The following is a 20,068-nucleotide window of genomic DNA, read 5'->3' as shown; positions in this document are numbered from 1 at the left end:
TTGTTCCCGGACCACTTTGTTTCTGTGGCTCCTCGTTCGCCGCCGTCAGAGTTTGTATTAGGCGTGCCTGCTACCGCACCTGCCTTTACTAAACTCGTTTTCTCTCGCTCATCCAAGAGAGCTTTGCGGCTGTTGGGAGACTGGTTAGAGTCTAAGAAGAGTTTAGGGAAGACAGCATTTGCCTTTCCCCCATCTAAACTCTCGTCTAGATCGAGCGTCTGGTATGCCACGGGAGAAGTTCTCGGCTTGGGAGTTCCTGCCTCTGCCCAGGGCGACTTCTCAAGTCTTGTAGACTCTCCCCGCCGCCTTGCCATGAGACGCTCGAAGTTTTGTTGGTCACCATCGGACCTGGACCACCTTCTTAAAGGGATATTTAGGGCTTTCGAAGTCTTTAACTTCCTAGACTGGTGCTTAGGAGCCCTGAGCAGGAAAATCTCTTCTGCAGATAAGGATGTTTCCTTGCTCATTATGTCCTGCATGGACAAGGCCGTCCGGGATGGGTCCAACGAGCTAGCCGCCTCATTCACGTCCGGAGTCCTGAAGAAGCGAGAGTCTCTCTGTTCTTTCCTGTCTGCTGGAGTGACGCCTTGCCAAAGATCGGAGCTACTCTTTGCTCCCCTTTCCAAGTGCCTGTTTCCTGAAGTCTTGGTAAAGGAAATTACCTTATCTTTAGTTCAGAAGGACACCCACGATCTAGTTGCGTCCTCGGCTCGCAAAGCTCCCCCTTTGCCTACATTGTCTGCTAGACCGAGGATAGACACTCCAGCGTCTCGCTTTATTCCGCCCTTTCGTGGCAGAGCCTCCAGCAGAGGAGGTGCTCGTGCCGAAGGGAAGCGAGGGAAGAGGAAAGGATCCAAGTCCTCCAAGGGCAGAGTCTGACTGCCCGCAACTTCAGACAGCAGTAGGAGCCAGACTCAAGAACTTCTGGCAAGCCTGGGAGAAGAGAGGCGCAGATCAACAATCTGTGAAGTTACTCAGAGAGGGGTACAAAATCCCTTTTGTACGCAAACCCCCTCTAGCGACGTCCCCCATCGATCTCTCTCCCAGGTACAGAGAGGAAGAAAAGAGACAAGCCCTGAAACTGGAAGTGTCTCTTTTGCTAGAGAAGGGAGCGGTGGTCAAAGTCTCGGACCTTCGATCACCGGGATTTTACAACCGTCTCTTCCTAGTATCAAAGAAGACAGGAGGTTGGAGACCGGTGCTAGACGTCAGTGCTCTGAATGTCTTTGTCACAAAGACGAAGTTCTCCATGGAGACCACAAAGTCAGTCTTAGCAGCGGTCAGAAAGGAAGACTGGATGGTCTCGCTAGACCTAAGGGACGCCTACTTCCACATCCCCATTCACTCAGACTCCCAACCTTTTCTGAGATTCGTCTTCGAAGATGTGGTTTACCAGTTTCGGGCCCTGTGCTTTGGCCTAAGCACAGCTCCTCTCGTATTTACGAGGCTGATGAGGAATGTGGCCAAATTCCTCCACTTATCGGACATCCGAGCCTCCCTTTATTTGGACGACTGGCTTCTCAGAGCCTCTTCCAGTCATCGCTGTCTGAAGGATCTCAAGTGGACTCTAGATCTGACCAAGGAATTGGGACTCCTAGTCAATTTGGAAAAGTCGCAGCTGGTCCCATCCCAAACTATTCTGTATTTAGGGATGGAGATTCACAGTCTAGCTTTTCGGGCTTTTCCGTCGGCCCCCAGAATAGATCAAGCCCTGCTATCCATCCAGAAGATGCTGAAGAAAGAACGCTGCTCAGTCAGGCTGTGGATGAGTCTGGTAGGGACGCTGTCATCCCTGGAGCAATTTGTATCACTAGGAAGACTACACCTCCGTCCTCTTCAATTCCATCTGGCTTTTCACTGGAAAAAGGACAAGACGCTAGAGGCGGTCTCGATCCCGATTTCCGGAAAGATAAAGTCTTGTCTGACTTGGTGGAAGGACAATATCAACCTAAGAGAGGGTCTTCCCCTGGCTGTTCAGATACCCAACCACGTTCTCTTCTCGGACGCATCGGACTTGGGCTGGGGCGCGACGCTGGACGGTCGGGAATGCTCAGGTCTGTGGAACTCGAGTCAGAGGAGCATGCATATCAACTGCAAGGAGCTGTTGGCAGTTCATCTGGCCTTGAAAAGCTTCGAGTATCTCCTTCGAGGCAAAGTGGTGGAAGTAAACTCGGACAACACCACGGCCTTGGCGTACATCTCCAAACAAGGAGGTACCCACTCACTGACGTTGTACGAGATCGCAAGGGACCTGCTCATCTGGTCAAAAGGTCGAGACATCTCCCTAGTAACGAGGTTCATCCAGGGCGACTTGAACGTCATAGCAGATTGTCTCAGTCGGAAAGGGCAAGTAATTCCAACCGAATGGACCCTCCACAAGGATGTATGCAAGAGACTTTGGGCCACTTGGGGTCAACCAACCATAAATCTCTTTGCAACCTCGCTGACCAAGAGGCTTCCAATATATTGCTCCCCAGTCCCGGACCCAGCAGCAATACATATAGATGCCTTCCTCCTAGATTGGTCACATCTGGATCTCTACGCATTCCCACCGTTCAAGATTGTCAACAAGGTACTGCAGAAGTTCGCCTCTCACGAAGGGACAAGGTTGACGTTAGTTGCTCACCTCTGGCCCGCGAGAGAATGGTTCACCAGAAGTCTTCCTCTAAGAGTAGACCTTCTACGTCAGCCACACGTAAAGAAGGTACACCAAAGCCTCCACGCTCTTCGTCTGACTGCCTTCAGACTATCGAAAGACTCTCGAGAGCTAGAGGCTTTTCGAAGGAGGCAGCCAGTGCGATTGCTAGAGCAAGGAGAGCGTCTACCATTAGATTCTACCAATCGAAGTGGGAAGTTTTCCGAGACTGGTGCAAGTCAGTTTCTGTATCCTCGACCAGTACCTCTGTAGCCCAAATAGCTGATTTTCTCTTATACCTGAGAAAAGGACGATCCCTTTCAGCTCCCACTATCAAGGGCTACAGAAGCATGTTGGCATCGGTCTTCCGGCATAGAGGCTTAGATCTTTCCAACAATAAAGATCTGCAAGACCTCCTTAAGTCTTTTGAGACCACTAAGGAGCATCGTTTGGCTACTCCTGGGTGGAATTTAGACGTGGTACTAAGATTCCTCATGTCAGACAGGTTTGAGCCTTTACAATCAGCCTCCCTGAAAGATCTCACTCTTAAGACTCTTTTCCTGGTATGCTTAGCCTCGGCTAAAAGAGTCAGTGAGATTCATGCCTTCAGCAAGAACATCGGATTTTCGTCGGAAAAAGCTACTTGTTCGCTGCAACTTGGTTTTCTAGCCAAAAATGAGCTACCTTCTCGGCCTTGGCCTAAATCTTTCGATATTCCCAGCTTATCGAAGATCGTAGGCAATGAACTAGAAAGAGTCTTATGCCCTGTTAGAGCTCTTAAGTTCTATTTAGATCGTACTAAAACTTTACGAGGCCAATCTGAAGCTTTATGGTGTTCAGTTAAAAAACCATCCTTGCCTATGTCAAAGAATGCTTTGTCATACTTTATCAGATTGTTGATACGAGAAGCTCATTCACATCTCAGTGAGGAAGACCGAGCATTGCTTAAGGTGAAGACGCACGAAGTTAAAGCTGTAGCAACTTCCGTGGCCTTTAAGCAAAATAGATCTCTGCAAAGTATAATGGACGCAACCTATTGGAGAAGCAAGTCAGTGTTCGCGTCATTTTACTTGAAAGATGTCCAGTCTCTTTACGAGAACTGCTACACACTGGGACCATTCGTAGCAGCGAGTGCAGTAGTGGGTGAGGGCTCAACCACTACAATTCCCTAATTCCATATCCTTTTAATCTGTCTCTTGAAATGTTTTTAATGTTGTTTTTTATGGGTTGTCCGGAAGGCTAAGAAGCCTTTCGCATCCTGGTTGATTTGGCGGGTGGTCAAAGTCATTTCTTAAGAGCGCCCAGATTAGGGGTTTGATGAGGTCCTGTTGTATGGGTTGCAGCCCTTGATACTTCAGCTCCTAGGGGTCTGTTAGCATCCTAAGAGGATCGCGAGGCTCCGTAAGGAAGACGTACTTACAAGGCAGAGTAATCGTCTAAGTCGACTTCCTTACCAGGTACCTATTTATTTTGTTTTTGTTATATTGATAACTTCTAAAATGAAATAAAAACTCTTAGCTTATATGATGTAAACATTTTTAACTGGTCTCTACCCACCACCCTGGGTGTGAATCAGCTATATATATTCACCGGCTAAGTTAAATATTTAAAAATGATATTTTAATTATAAAATAAATTTTTGAATATACTTACCCGGTGAATATATAAATTGAACGACCCTCCCTTCCTCCCCAATAGAGACGCAGTGGAATGAGAAGAAATTGAGTCTTTGTTTACATAGAGTATGGTATCTGGCCGACAGTTGGCGCTGGTGGGCACACCCGCAACCTGTATAGCGATCGCTGGCGAGTTTTTACCGTTTTTTGTCTGTCGAGCAACAGAGTTGCAGCTATATATATTCACCGGGTAAGTATATTCAAAAATTTATTTTATAATTAAAATATCATCTTTGTTAACTGCATTTAGAAGAAATGAAAAATTATGTATAGTACATCATTTGACTTCTTTTTCCATTCCTCTTGTACATAAGTATCAGAACACTAAGCAACTTTCAATTCTCAGTTAGCTTTCAGCTATTAGCAATGAATATTTAATGCTTCATTACAAAATGTTTTTGTCATTGAATTTTTTTCATTTTTAATATTTCATTGCTTGTTGGAAAATCCAATTGTGCAGTTTTTGTATCAATACATCTGATATAATGTCAGAATTGTTACAATGAAGATAATCAATTGAAATTTAAACTTGATTACTGTACTCCTGTCTTGATTCCGGCTTGTTGTGTATGGATTATGTTTAGATTTTTTATGTTGACCATTCTAAGTTAAAGAAGATGCTTACCTTCCTCCTTGCAGCAAACCCTGGTGAATAAGGCTGACTCTAGTGAAGTAAAACATGCCATTTTCACAAAGGTCACCACCCCAGTCCTGTCTTCGTGGACGGTTGCTGGGATCAAAGTTTTGTGGTTTGGTATCATTTCCTGTAAGTTGAGTGTGTTTTGTAATTATGTTAGTTTTATGGAGAAATAACCATAGAATGCTTCACATTGTCATTGTTATTGTTATGATTATAGAAATAATTTACTGAGACTGATAAGTCACATTTTTTCAGTGCCAAGAAGTAGAACAGTTAGCTAGGATGAGACAAAAGGGAATACTCCAAATGAAAAGTAAAATGCAGAAAGAAGTGCAGCTGAGAGGCGTTAGAAATAGTGCAAGGAACTTTAAGTGATATATTCCAAGAAAGAGACTGTTTCATAATGTTATTTTCTTTTTTACAAACACTTGTAATAGATGACTCATTGCACTGTTCTATATGCAATTCTTAACAGTATTGTTAATTTTAGATAAATAGCAAGTTGTTTGTTCCCATACTAACAAACCTTCCGTTATTTATTTGGATTATCTTTCGACGGATCTGGAAAGTAGCCATTAGACTATAATTGCGAGGTGGCAACCCTGCCTAACTGCTTGAGTGAGTAGGCTAGGGGTGGCTGGGGGTTACCCAGTTGCCTCTATATATACTCTCACAGCAGTGAGATAGATGACTCATTGCACTGTTCTATATGCAATTCTTAACAGTATTGTTTAATTTTAGATAAAGAGCAAGTTGTTTGTTCCCATACTAACAAACATTCCGTTATTTATTTGGATTATCTTTCGGCGGAGTTGGAAAGTAGCCATTAGACTTTAATTGCGAGGTGGCAACCCTGCCTAACTGCTTGAGTGAGTAGGCTGGGGGTTACCCAGTCGCCTCTATATATACTCTCACAGCAGTGAGAGAAGCCTATTTTTCTTTTGGCTTGGTAGACATCAGACGTGTCCCTCTCTCCCCCACTGTCACTGGACTTTTTTATTTGCTTTCTCTTTTTCAGGTGTGCATGTTCTCTCTGTGATCGTGTTCATGCAAACCTGTCCAGGGCGCAAGGGTGCCGCGTGCGGTTCTTTCATGTTTTCGTTGGAGACCGGCCCACACTCTCTGTGTCCTTCGTGCAGAGGGCATCGCTGTGAGCAGTGTTCGCCCTAAGCAGAGTGTAGGGAGCGGCATGCCTCCCAATGGGAGAAATTTGGATGGTGTAGGTAGAAGGCGGCCAAGCGCAATCTTCTCCCTCAGGGGCAAGGAAAGTGCGGTCTTCTTCGCCCTGCACTCCCAAATCTCTTTCAAAAGCTCCTTTTCGCTCGCACTCTTCCGGGTGACGATCAAGCAGGAGCACAGACCGACTAACTCCTTGGCAACCCCGGGGTACTGGGGTGGGTTGCTCCCTCTAGAGGATTAACTTCACCTCCAGTCACTTGGGAGCCATTCTCCCTTTCAGATCTTTTGCAGGTGTTGCCGACATTAGGGATTTCGGAACCCCCTTCAAATGAGGAGCTGTTGTGTCTTCAGCGTGGTGCTAAGAAGAACCCTTCACCTAATCCGTTGACATCTCACGCTGTGGAACCGTGCGAGGTCCATTTTTCGTCCTTTCCTGGCCCTTCCATGCGCGGACGAGGTGATCGCTCGCGTTCGCCTCTCCAACGGCCTCCTGCTGACAACGAACCCCCTCTCCATCCTGGGACCTCATCGGCCTGTAACCCTCAACCCTCTGTTTTTCCCCACAGGAACCCGCAGGTAGCAGGTGTAGATCTTCCGGGAACCAGCGCTCCTACCACCTGCAGCTAAAGGATGAGCAATGTTATCACCTCGCCCTTCTGGACACTCTTCCCCTGATTGCCGTTCGCAACGATCGGAAGATCTGATGGATGTTAGGTCATCCTGATCCAAACGCTCTTCCTCTGGAAGGCATTTACACTTTAGAGCTTCGCGCTCGCGTCTCCTTGGAGGCGTTCCCTTTCACGAGGAGAAGTCTCGCGATCGCGCTCTGCATGATCACTAACACAGTCTAGACCTAGGTCCAGACGCTCGCGTTCTAGATCTTTACGATCCAGACAATGAGAACAGTACTCGCGAAGACGGTGCTCCCATTCATGATGGCGGCACTCACGCTCGCGAGGGTACTATTCACGAGAACGATGTTCTCGTTCGCGAGGCCGACGCTTACATGAGCGAGAGATGCATTCACGACATTCTCGCCCTTCTCGAACGAGAACTAGAAGCTTCCCGTTCAAGATCATGTACCGTGCATTCGCGATCAAGGTCTAGACGATCCTCGTCTAGAAGGAGAGGTAGGCGCTTACGCAGTCCATCAGCAAGTAGCCCCTCAACCGGACCTTCTTCCAAACGACCTCGTACCGATCCTGATAATGAGAATGACCACTCCTCGGAAAAGCATCCACCTAAACCTCCAGTGCCTTTCACTACCAGGGGAGTATTAGCAAAGCGCTCGCCTATGTGACGCTTCGAAACACTGCGCTGCGACATGTCCAACAGTAAGAGTAGTCACTACTCAGAGGCCTTCTCTGGCGACTTTGTCGGACGTAGATGCTTCTCTGAGGCAGCATGAAGGGGTTAGACCTACCTCCTCTCGTATGGCTCCTAGTGCTCCTGTTGCGAGCACCTTTGCTCGTGAATTGCGTCCATTGACTTGTGAAACTCGCAATTGTGCGTGCGAATCTCGTGATTTCACGAGCAAATTGACGATTTCCACAAGCAACTCACGAGCAGATGTGTCGGAAAAGCGAGCAAGTGCGGTACCAACACCTTTGCCTCGATCTTCTGCTTCTCCCACCTCCAGGGGAAGACCAACACCCTTTCCGGAGGGTTTCCAGGAGCCACCTAATAGGTTCACCAATGTTCCTATTAGTCCGGACCTTCCTTCTCGTCAGAAGGAACGGATTCCCCTGACTCAGAGGTTACCACCTCCGTCAACTGAAGCTCCTTCTACAGTTCCCCAAGGGACACTCTCCTCCTATACCTAGGGAAGTCTGTGGCTTACCTAGAGGAACAGAACTTCCTGCATGGGTGAACACGTTTATCGCCACCCTGCTGAAGTCTCGGAATGTGGCTCCTTTACCACCACAACCTCCAACTGTCTCAGTCCAGACATCCCTTAGGATTCCCTTGGAACCTTCGTCGAGTTCGTCCGTTGGGAGTCAAGGTCGTAGAAGGAGGGCAACAGCAGACAAAGCTCGCAGATCACTTCCACCCCAATCGCGTGCTGAAGGTCCTCAAGCTGACTCTTATATGGCCAACTTACCCTTTACTCTGGTGATGGCAAGGGAGTTCATAACAGAGACAGAAAAGGAGGATGAGAGGCGTAACTCCACCTCACGCCGATATCATCCACCCTAGGACAAGTAGGGACTTGGGCTCACCCAGGGAAATAACCATCCATCCCTTCAAACCTCAAGAGATTGAGGTAGTACCTCCGGACCAACGTCCGGTTTCCTTACCTCCTCCAGAGGAGGAGTCTTCAGCTCCTATTGCCAAAGCTTCGTTGGGGGCCTCAAAAACCTCGAAGTTCCCCTTCCTAAAACCGTGGAGGAACATCCTGTGCGTAGGGAGTCAAAGGACTCCAAGACGAAACCCAAAGAAAGCTCGTATGGCTGAGGCACAAAACAGAAGGCGGCAGACACGGTCATCCGAGCGGTTCGTCCAAGGGACTAAATGTGCACGCTAGATCTGAAGGATGCATACTTCCAGATTCCAATCCATCCGTCTTCAAGGAAGTATCTAGGATTCATACGTGAGAAAAAGACATACCAGTTCAAGGTTCTCTGCTTCGGTCTCGTGACAGCTCCTCAGGTATCCACCAGTGTTCGCCCTAGTGTCATCTTGAGCTCACAGGAACGGCATCCGTCTAATCAGGTATCTGGACGATTGGCTGATCCTAGCAGACTCAGAGACGACCCTTTTTCGTCACCGAGATATGCTTCTCGAGTTCTGTCAGGATCTGGGGGTCCTGATAAATCACGAGAAGTCATTACTGCAACCTTCTCAAAGGTTGGTATACCTCAGTATGATTATAGACACCATCGAAGAGAAAGTCTTCCCATCGGACGAAAGAGTACACAGGCTGAAGAAAGTGGACGCGCCCTTCCTCAGAATAGAAGTTCTTCCGGCCTCTTGTTGGTTGAGTCTGTTAGGCTATCTGACCTCTCTCATCCGTCTTATTGCAAATGGCTGCCTCAGGATAAGATCCCTGCAATGGCAGCTGAAGTCCGTGTGGTGTGGAATCAACACTCCGACACACCGGACACCCGAGTTCCCATAACTCAGGATCAGGTGACGGATTTGCATTGGTTGATAGCAAACGAGAATCTTTGATGAGGCCAGAGTCTTCTCGTTCTCCCTCCAGATTTGATGCTCTTCACAGATGCATCAAAAGAATGGTGGGGGCCTCACCTGCTGCACCATATGATCTCCAGCCTTTGGTCAGGTTCAGAAAGGTACTGAAACATAAATCTTCTATAGATGAGTGCAGCTTTCCTAGCTCTTCATCAGTTCCAACAGTTACTGGCTGGTCAATCTGTGGTGTTGATTAGCAACACCACCACAGTAGAGGCTTACATAAACAAACAGGGTGGTACCTTTTCGTAGCCTCTATGCCATCTTACAGTAAAGATCCTCAGATGGTCAGAAGATCATTTGGTGTTCCTATCAGCTCGCTTTATTTCCAGCAAGAGGAATGTGCTTGCGGACAATCTGAGCAGAGCGACTCAGTTAGTAGGCTCTGAATGGTCTTGGAATCGTCAGATAGTTAACAAAATCCTGACTTTGTGGGGTTCCTCAACTGTAGACCTGTTTGCAACATCTCTGAACAGCAAGCTTCCGTTGTACTGTTCTCCAGTCCTGGACCCTCAGGCTCTATGGCAAGATGTATTTCAACAATGGTAGGACAACATCGACGTATACGCCTTTCCCACGTTTTGTCTGATGAGAAGACTGCTCAGTAAGATCACAGCATCCAAAGATTTAATGATGACCCTTGTAGCTCCGCTATGGCATCATGCTGACTGGTTTCCAGACCTTCTGCAACTTCTAGTAGATCTACCACGAAAGCTTCCTCCAAGACCAGATCTACTCAAACAATCACATGCGAACATCTTCCACAGAACAGTGCAGTTGCTTTGACTTCACGCGTGGAGACTATCCAGCATCTCCTCTTTCAGAAGGGCTTTTCACAACAAATTAGGGAGGGAATGTCCGGCTACTTGCGTAAGTCCTCAGCCTCAGTCAACCAGGCAAAATGGAGAGTCTTCTGTGGTTGGTGTCCTGGAAGGATTGTCTCTCAACTCGATGCCACTATTCCAGTAATAGCGGAGTTCCTTGTATACCTTCGGGAGGAAAAGCTCCTTTTGGTCTCGGCAGTGAAAGGCTATCACTTAGCCTTAAGCCTCGCCTTTAAGCTGAAAGGAGTTGACATTTCCTCTTCGTCAGAGCTTTCTTTATTCATACAGAGTTATGAGATTACTTGCCCTCCGTCAGAGATTAGGCCACCTCTTTGGGATGGGGTTCGGGTCTTGAGATCTTTAAAAGGACCTTACGAACCATTACGCCATGCAACTGACTGAAACCTCACTTTGAAGACAGCGTTCCTGCTCGTTTTATCCTTGACAAAGAGAGTCAGTGAACTTCATGGCCTCTCATATGACATTGCCCATTGAAGGGAATGGGGGGAAGTGACACTCAACTTCGTCCCTGAGTTTATTGCTAAGACTCAAAATCCCAGGGGGTATTGGACCATAGATTCGGGCCCTTTCAGATTGCGAGTCTTCGTTCTGTAACCAGTGACCCAGATCAGTTGTTACTATGCCCAGTGAGGAGTTTAAGATACTAACATGGCCCCGACTAACACCTCTGTTTTTTAGCTCAGGGAGAGTAAAGAGGAAGATCACTAAGAACATGGTATCCTCCTGGATCCGCCAAGTAATTGAAAGAGCCTTGGCTCCTGATTCTCCGCTAGCCCGCCAACCTAGAGCCCATGATGTCAGGGGAATCAGCACTTCCTTGGCATTCAAATGTAACTTCTCCGTGTTGCAAGTATTTCAAGCGGCCGTGGGGAAAAGAGAGACCACTTCCACAACCCATAATCTAAAAGATGTGATCCACAGGAGACTCGATACGTTCTCTATTGGTCCTGTGGTGGCTGCTCAACAAGTGGTTTACGAATACCTCAGGCTCCTTGATGGACAAGTAGCAGTTGGTTGAGGGCATTAGTTACCCGGTTTAAGATTGGTATGAATCAGAGAATGTCTGGCTTTCCTTTCTTGGGGTACAGCACCATGGGTCCCTATGCAAGCTGGCTTCAACCTCTGCAGGTAATTATTGCTTTCCTAGTGTAGCCTAGTATAAGTTATAAATTTATATCCTGTCCACATCCCCATTGCTTTCTGCGAGGTAAGCAATGGGATACGTCTTGTTTTTCCTATATAAACTCAGAAGGTTTATATAAGACAACAAACTCTATTACACTGCATTGTTACAGGCTGCTGTTATACTCACTTTGTATATTTTAGCAAGGTGTCAAAGTTTTCCCTAGACACAGACATATACTGTACTAGGTAAAATTGGGTCAATGTCCATGCCAAAATTAGGATCCCCCCCCCTAAGAGTGAGTCATTCAAATAAATAACAGAAGGTTTTTTGGGCTCAAGCCATGTCGTCCTGATGGAAGGTTCCTATTAGTAGCTTTCTAAGGGATATTTGGCTACAGTGATATTCCCAGAGAATTGACCTTTAGGTCTCCAGAATTCTAACTCCTGGCGCAAATACTGTATCCTTAAATTTTTCTTAAGGATATCGCATAATATCAGGGGACGTATATCTTGATACGACACTTGGCAATCTTCACCCCAAATAGCATTTTCGCTTCGAGGGGGGAAAGTGGCGAAACTGAAGGGGAGCCGTTATCAAGGTTACCCTTCCTCCCATACTATTACATGGTTCCAAGATGGCGCTCATTCCGTATTTGGTAGCGATCTCGCACGGTGATTTTCCCTGCAAATAGCACAATAAATGTAGCCAGAGTTCTCTTACTTATTTACCCAAGTAATCCTCATATTATTGTATGAATACAAACAATGGATCTAGTTGATACTTATATTTGTTCTGACAATATATGCAAACCTTGAGACCCTTTTCTACTGTCCAGTATGACACTTCCCTGCAAGGGGCAGGAAGCCCTAACATTGTTCCATGATTAGTGGTAGTGACGTATAACGGTAACGTCATATTTCTCAATGGTCCGGATGACCATAGAAAAAATTGTCCCAAGGTTAAGGCACCTATACAAATCCACAGATACAGTACTTTCAAGTAATTCTCTGGTAAACTTCCATCAAGACGACATAGCTTCAGCCCAAAAAATAGATTTTGAAGTGAACTTTCAAGTAATTCTGTGGTAAACTTCCATCAGGACGACATGGCTTGAGCCCAAAAAACGGATTTTGAAGCGAAGCGAAAAATCCATTTGTGGGTGAGATAGCCATGTCGTCCTGATGGACCCGCCCTCCTTTTCTATAAGAAAAGGCTTAGGCAAGATCCCTCCCAAAACTACTATATCTGTAGTACCATGCTCAATGCTACAAGGAATGAGCGCCATCTTGGAGCCATGTAATAGTATGGGAGGAAGGGTAACCTTGATAACGGCTCCCCTTCAGTTTCGCCACTTTTCCCCCTCGAAGCGAAAACGCTATTTTGGGGTGAAGATTGCCATGTGTCGTATTAAGATATACGTCCCCTGATATTATGCGATATACTTAAGTAAAATTTAAGGATATTCACGCCAGGAGTTAGAATTCTGGAGACCTAAAGGTCAATTCTCTGGGAATATCACTGTAGCCAAATATCCCTTAGAAAGCTACCAATAGGAACCTTCCATCAGGATGACATGGCCATCTCACCCAAAAATAGATTTTTCACTTCGCTTCAAAATCCGTTTGTTAGTATGGGAACAAATGGCAAATTCTCTAATACAAACCTGGAGTTATTTATATAAATTGGCCGCCATCACCTGTCGCCCAGAAATTCAGCCTGCAATCAAAAGTGATGTCTCTCACTGCTGTGAGATTATATATATAGAGGTGGCTGGGTACCCCCCAGCCACCCCTAGCCTACCCGATCAAGTGGTTAGGCAGGGTTGCCCCCTCGCAATTAAAGTCTAATGGCTACCTTCCATCTCCGCCAAAAGATAATCCAAATAAATAACTCCAGGTTTGTATTAGTTAGGGACAAATAAAAATTATCTCCGAATCTGTCATATTTCAGTTTTTGTGAGTTACATAAAAATAGGTGTATGGCTTAGTTCAAGAGCATTCTGTAATTTTTAAAACTATAATTTAACTGTAACTATTTGCTGAGGTAAAATAAGGAGTCATGAGGAAACTTTACTAACCTTCGGTCCACCGTAAGTTATGTCGACGAGTAACAGAGAAGACTGAATCATAGTCACTTAAAATCTTCTTGACACCTTCCCGGAGGTACTTAACTTTCACAAAAGGGGAAGTACATTGAACAAGGCACACAATGCTGACTTCTGCAATGAGAATAGAAGTTGTGTTATTTCAATATCTTTATCTTGATTTTAAAGAAGTAGCAAACTATTCCCTTTTTAAGACATCCTAGCTATATTTTTTATTTCATAATTATATTTCTTATTTGCAACAGCTTAGTAATTAATGGTGTATGTATACACCAGTTTCACAGTTTAGACATGAAGTAGAATGAATTTACAATTTATGCAATTAAGATTTCTGTTTTCATGTAGGGAACAGACATTTTAACTTTCCAATGACCCTCTTTCAAATGGATTTTCTGCTCATGAAACAAAGAAGTTACTAGTTGTAACAGGAGTAATGGGGTGTCTTTGTAGCATTGAGGTATGGTACACATTCAACTGCTACATTAATCTTTTCTAACACCTCTCATAAGTTATTTTACTTCACCTTTCCCCCCTTGTGGTGTTGCATGTGAAATGTATTCTCTCCTCTCTCCTCAACCTGGTATACTTTCTGTCTGAACTCCCATGCGTCTCCCAAAGAGGGCTCAGGGAAATCCTTGTTTGTGCATATAAAACTCTAGCACAATCATTTTAGACTCTTCTTATTGGATGGCCAAAGCTTATGTTGCCACAAATTTATTAAGGTTGTCCTTCAGTCACAGTACCAAAACAATTTGAGAAACTTTCAGTCCTTACTTGCCTAGTGATGTTCTTTCAGCAAAATATAAGCCAACGGACTGATATACAGTACTTTCATAAAATTGTAAGTCACTGGAAAGGTATACAGTATTGCACTTGGCTATAAAATTCTGATTTTTTTCACCTGGATGATATTGTAGGAATTCTTGTATTGCAGTTAATGAGGTTGCTTCATCTGTTGCAGTATAAGATGCTCTTCTGTGGACATTTGCTTGTCCCTTTTCTGCATGTTCAGCTATATTGTCATCATCAGTGCTCACCCATAAAGAGTTAAAGCCTGTAGGAGAAAATGAAAATATTTTACTTAAGCCAGACAATAAAAATAAACCTATAATACATAAACTATATATATATACATACATACTGTATATATATATATATGTGTGTGTGTGTATATATATATATATATATATATATATATATATATATATATATATATATATATATATATATATATATATATATATATATATATATATATGTGTGTGTGTGTGTATATATATATATATATATATATATATATATATATATATATATATATATATATATATATATATATATACATATACATATATGTGTGTGTGCGTGTGTTGTGTGTGTGTATATATATATATATATATATATATATATATATATATATATATATATATATATATATATATATATATATACTTAATTACCAACGCAAAATACTATGCAGTACCGAGAAATGGAGTAATATGTACAGTGTATTAGAATTCTGATGTTGCTTTTCATTTTTCTGTTACACTTTAAAGGAACAGCATTGTATCTTTCATGTAATGTCATCCAGAGTTATCTGTGATGCAGATTCCTTTGTAATGTTAAACACCTCAAGAAGATGATTTTTTGTTTTTTTCTGTTGTTGGTGTTTCTTCCTTTTTTTTAATTTAAAAAAAAAAATCTTATTCATGTGATAATTCAACCAAAACTTGGTGTTGCAACAAGCACTAAGTGACTAAATTTGGGAAGAAATTCAAATCTTACTAAGGGACTCCTCAGAATGGGCTTTGGATTCTTCAGCCTAGGCAAAGATTTACTGTCTTTAAATGGTCTTTTTAGTATGTACGGTTTAAAAAAGAAAGGCAAATTGCTTGAACCAGTATTTTCTATAACTTGTTAATTTAACACCGATATATTAAGATTGAGTCTAGAAAATAAGTTACTACAGGAAGTATTGCATTATCTTATATTACTTGAGCATACAGCATTTGCTTTGATTGTATCTAAATGTGCAGAGATGATGACATTACCAAGCTATCGTATTCCGAGGCCAGAAAGTAGGTTGGGATAGTTAAAGCTTGTAATATTCATTATTATTACTCTCATGAATCTTATCTTTAGGTCACATTGCTTACATCTCAGAAGATTTAGCTTTTGAGATACCTGTATGAACAATATGACTTGGAGATAAGTATCAAAATAATAGAAACAATTATTAAAGTTTTATTTTGTGTTATTGATATTATTATCATTATTATTATTTTTATTATTATTATTATTATTATTATTATTATTATTATAATCGGAGACGGTGGAGAAGGTTTGGATGGGACTGTTAATAGGAAATTAGCTGACCTAGAATATGCTGATGATGCTGTCCTTATTAGCAGATTACCACAGGATTTGTAATGCTTTCTTACAAGAATGCATGAAATATCACATGAGGTTGGGCTCAAGATAAATAGAAGAAAGATAGAGATGATGAGAAAGGAATATGCAATGGAAGATGAAATATCATTAGAAGGAGAAATGATTAATAAGGTAGAATCATTTAAGGATTTAGTGACAGATTGAAAAAAGCAAATTAGACAATGGCTAGGTTAAGTAAAATTTGGGAATCAAATTGCCTGAAATTACATATAGAAATCAGACTATCTATCGGTTTTGTGAGATTGGTGTTATTATATGGACATGAGTCATAGATGACAATGAAACAATCTCCAATAGATTTAGTAGATTTGTGAACAAAACCCTCAAAAGGATATTGGGAGGTAAATGGCAGGACAGGATTAGAAATGAAACTATAAGAGAGATTACTTGAATGCCATTTGGGGATGAGATCATGATGAGGGGTAGATGGAGTTAATTTGGGCATGCTCTTCACACTCCCCAAGAATTATTAGTTCACCAAATGTTTACCTGGGCTCCACAAGGCACTAGAAGTTGTTAACACTCTCGTTGACAAATTCAAATTATTGTTCCAGCTTTGCTGAAGACATTCCCTTTCTTAAAGTACTCAGGCTTGTATAGCTCAGAAAAATACAAATTATTTTTAAAAATAGTTAAAAATAGTTATTTTTTATTCTTTTATTCTGCCGTAATTCAAGATTGTGGCCAAAACTCATTTTAAATTGTTGGACAAAAACATAAGGTCTGTTAAGTGTCTTATCCATCATCTAAGTGAATGTCAATTTCTAGCACCATCATTCAATTAGCTCTTTATACATGATGTTTGAATTCTTCGTAATTCTAACCATCCTTCACATTTAGATCTTTCAAGACAATATCATTCACTAAGTAGCACAGGTATGCAGTTAACTCTAAGTCTCTCCTATTTTGAAAGTTAAATACTACGCCGTATTCTAGAAGTTTTTCCAGTTAAGACTAAATTGTGGAATGATCTTCCAAATCATAGGATTGAATCAGAGGAACTTCAAAAATTCAAATTTGGTGCTGGTTTTTTGTTGCTCAAGTTAATATAAGACTTTTCAAAGTTTTTTGTGTTATTTATTTATTTAACTTATTTATCTTGATTTGTTTCATTCTTTGTTATCCCCTTTTTTAGTAGTTTATATTTGATGCTTCTCCATTTCTTTTTGGGACTGTGGTGATTTCCCCCATTGGAGTCCTTGGGCTTGTAGCATTCTGATTTCCCAACTTGGTTTCAAAGCTTGCCTTGTGATACTTATAATAATAATGACAATATGATAACAATGTTAAAGATTATAAGGATAAAACGGATAGTAATAACAATAATGAAAATAACTATAATAGCATTAGGAACAATTTACTTAAATAGCTGAATTCAAATGCAATGAGAATAAGAAAGTAGCAAGAGTTTGAGAATGAGCCGAGTTGCAACCATTAGAAGGGGGCAGAAGCTTATTAAGAATGAGATGAAATGAGAACAGGAATTCTGGAAGAAAGTTCACAAGATGAAAGAGAGTCGAGAGGACTCAGTAAACTTATAATAATTTGTTGATTCTGCATAACAAAAATTTAAACTTTTTTATTTCATGAAATCATCCTCATCTCCTCCTATATGTATTGACGCAAAGGCCCTCAGTTAGATTTCGCTAGTCGTTTCTATCTTGAGCTTTTAAATCAATACTTCTCCATTAGTCATCTCCTAATTTACACTTATTTCATGAAATAGAAAGTTACAAAGATACATCTGTCTTAGCCTTTTACTTAAAACATTTTTCAACTATACTACAATTTACAATTTAATTTGTTTGAGGTAAGGAAGTTCAAAAGAAGGGTCTAAAGAGTAATTCCTTAATACAGGTAAAGAAATTGATTCTTACACTTAGCTTGGCACATAACTTCTAGAGTCCAGAGAAGCAAAGGTTTGCCTTCTAAAAGTACTAAATTCTTGTTAAGAATTCCCTTACTGCCTCCTCTTGCAAGAACTAACCCTACTGTAGTCATCTGAAAATATATTTTTATATATATTAAAATTGAATATTGTGTGAATAATTTGGTCAAGTTAGTTAACTTCAAACAATAAGCTTATAGGGAATGTATTGCTGTCTGGTGTGATAGGAAATTATGAAATTTTATTAACTTCTAGGAAATTTATGTACAGTAACCCTCCAACTTACCAGATATCAGTCTTTTTCATTTCTCAGACTTCTATGTTATTCAGACATAAAACATCAGACATTTCTTTCATTATAAGCTATATTATCATGTAAGTTTTAAGGTGATGTGATTTGTGGATACTGTATATATCTTGAACTGAATGTCACGTGTGAAATACAGTATTTTTAAGATAGAAGCTACATGGAATTATGGCTAGTTCAATTATAGGTTATACTAGTTTGTTACTAAATTGCATGCAAACCCTCGTCCTTTAATTGAGGAGATTACTTTGGTACGAACTGGAATCACTTGTTAAAGTAGGATAATGATCAGTTTATCTAACCGGTAAGGGTGTATCATGAAAAGCACTGCCCCCTCTCCAGTCAGAGAAGATTCACTTTTGCTTCAGCTGGTACTGATTACAGATGTACAAAATAACTTCAGACAAGAGTATTAATTCTCTTTCTTTTGCAGTGTGCGTTGTTGGATGTGGGATGGAAGCAAGAATTTTGTGTTTGTCTGGGGAAGAGTGGATACTGCAACCAATTTACGGTAAACCTGGCTGTAGATCCTCGCTACTTCTGTGCTTCATGTAGGGGCATGTATGTGTGCGGGCATCCCTCTGTTCCGAGAGAGAAGCTAGCAAGGCATTTGTAGGAGTCAGACTGGGCAATGCCCATGAAGACACTGGCAAAGTCTGTTTCCACTGTTGTTTCCTTAGGGGGTGTGACTGCTGCTACCGCTCCTGAATTGGTACCCGGGGAATATGCTGGAGGGTTCAGGAGATTATGGATAGACAACGGTTGTTTTTCCAGGATTTGTTGGTGCACCTGGAATCCCTAGTGTTTGCTGCTTCCCTTCATGGGCTGAAGACCCTTTCTTGGGGACCATGCAAGCTGAGGACACTGAGCTTGACCTAAGAAAGTCTGGGGTTTCCTCAGGGGGACCGTCCGCTATGTCCGCCATTTTTTTTTTAATGATTCAAAATACACAATTTCTATATACCTTCATCATATAAAAATTTCAAGTCATTTGATCAAAAACTTTTTGATTTATTAGTGAAAATCACAATTTTTATAAAAATTTTAGGTACATTTTTCTCGACTAATATGACACCAATTGTATTGAAAATAATACCATCAAAACTTCTTTAAAAATCAGAAAATTGTGTGACATATTTTCGATTTTCCTTTTTCTTTTTTTTTGGAATTTTTTTTGTTTGACATATAATATTAATGAAAACTAGAAAAAAGAAAATAAAAATTCTGGTACACAAAATTGTGGGATTTTTATTCCTCTTTTCAATATTTTTCTCTCTGAAATCGAACAATAAGTAAATGAGAAAAATGTACCTAAGTGTGAATAAGTATGTTTTTGAGTTATGAGCTCCGAAAGATTTTCTATAATTTTTTTTTTCTTTAAAAAATCAAGAAAAAATTATCATGGTAACCTTACTTTGTACTTATATTTTCCAAGGTCAGTCGGATGTGGACTGAGGGATGTGGGGACAGCCTCTTCAAGGTGACAAAGACTGCCATGGCCTCCAAGATGTTGATGTGAAACATCTTGAATAGGGGAGACCATGTTCCTTGAACTTGACGTTGATGGGAGTGACCCCCCCATCTTTCTAGCGATGCGTCCGTATGGATGACGACCGAGGGTGGAGGTAGTTGTAGAGGTACCGACCTCTTGAGTTTCCTGGCCTCCGACCATGGCTTGAGGAGTGATCGTAGCCGAGTTGGCAGAGGTCTCTTGAGATTTCTTCGAGCGTTTGATGCGTATCTTCTCCAGACTCCCGATGCATCTTTTAGCTGTGCTCTTAGCACTGGGTCTGTCACCGAAGCGAACTGGAGGGAGCTGAGCACCCGTTCCTGTTGTCGTCTAGAAATCCGTTTGGATTTGAGAAGTCGTTTGACAGACCTCGCTATTTCCTTTCTCTTCTTTAGCGGAATGGAAAGACGGTGTGACTAGAGGTCCCAATGGATGCCTAACCATTGGAACTTCTGAGCTGGAGAAAGTCGAGACTTTTTGGTGTTTATCTCGAAACCCAGATGTTCCAAGAATTGGAT

The 20,068-nt window shown here is 42.1% G+C and overlaps 1 protein-coding gene across 4 annotated transcripts in view; it reads right to left on the bottom strand.

The window, feature by feature from the left end:
- Csas (CMP-sialic acid synthase) overlaps positions 1–20,068 on the bottom strand; it is a 35,989-nt gene that overhangs the window by 9,294 nt on the left and 6,627 nt on the right. For 2 of the 4 annotated variants that reach the window (XM_068386485.1, XM_068386484.1), the window contains 4 exons: positions 17,723–17,846; positions 14,299–14,451; positions 13,371–13,511; positions 4,937–5,075 (listed from right to left, as the gene is read on the bottom strand). In XM_068386485.1, coding sequence (XP_068242586.1) covers positions 4,937–5,075; positions 13,371–13,511; positions 14,299–14,451; positions 17,723–17,846 — 557 coding nt within the window. The remainder of the gene's footprint in view (positions 1–4,936; positions 5,076–13,370; positions 13,512–14,298; positions 14,452–17,722; positions 17,847–20,068) is intronic. The other 2 variants (XM_068386483.1, XM_068386486.1) reach the window with 1 other exon arrangement.

The sequence above is a fragment of the Palaemon carinicauda genome, chromosome 14 (genome assembly GCF_036898095.1).
Source record: "Palaemon carinicauda isolate YSFRI2023 chromosome 14, ASM3689809v2, whole genome shotgun sequence".
In the NCBI taxonomy this organism is placed as follows: domain Eukaryota; kingdom Metazoa; phylum Arthropoda; class Malacostraca; order Decapoda; family Palaemonidae; genus Palaemon; species Palaemon carinicauda.
The sequence above is the reverse complement of the archived record's forward strand: the minus strand, read 5'-3'. Positions and strand labels throughout refer to the sequence as shown.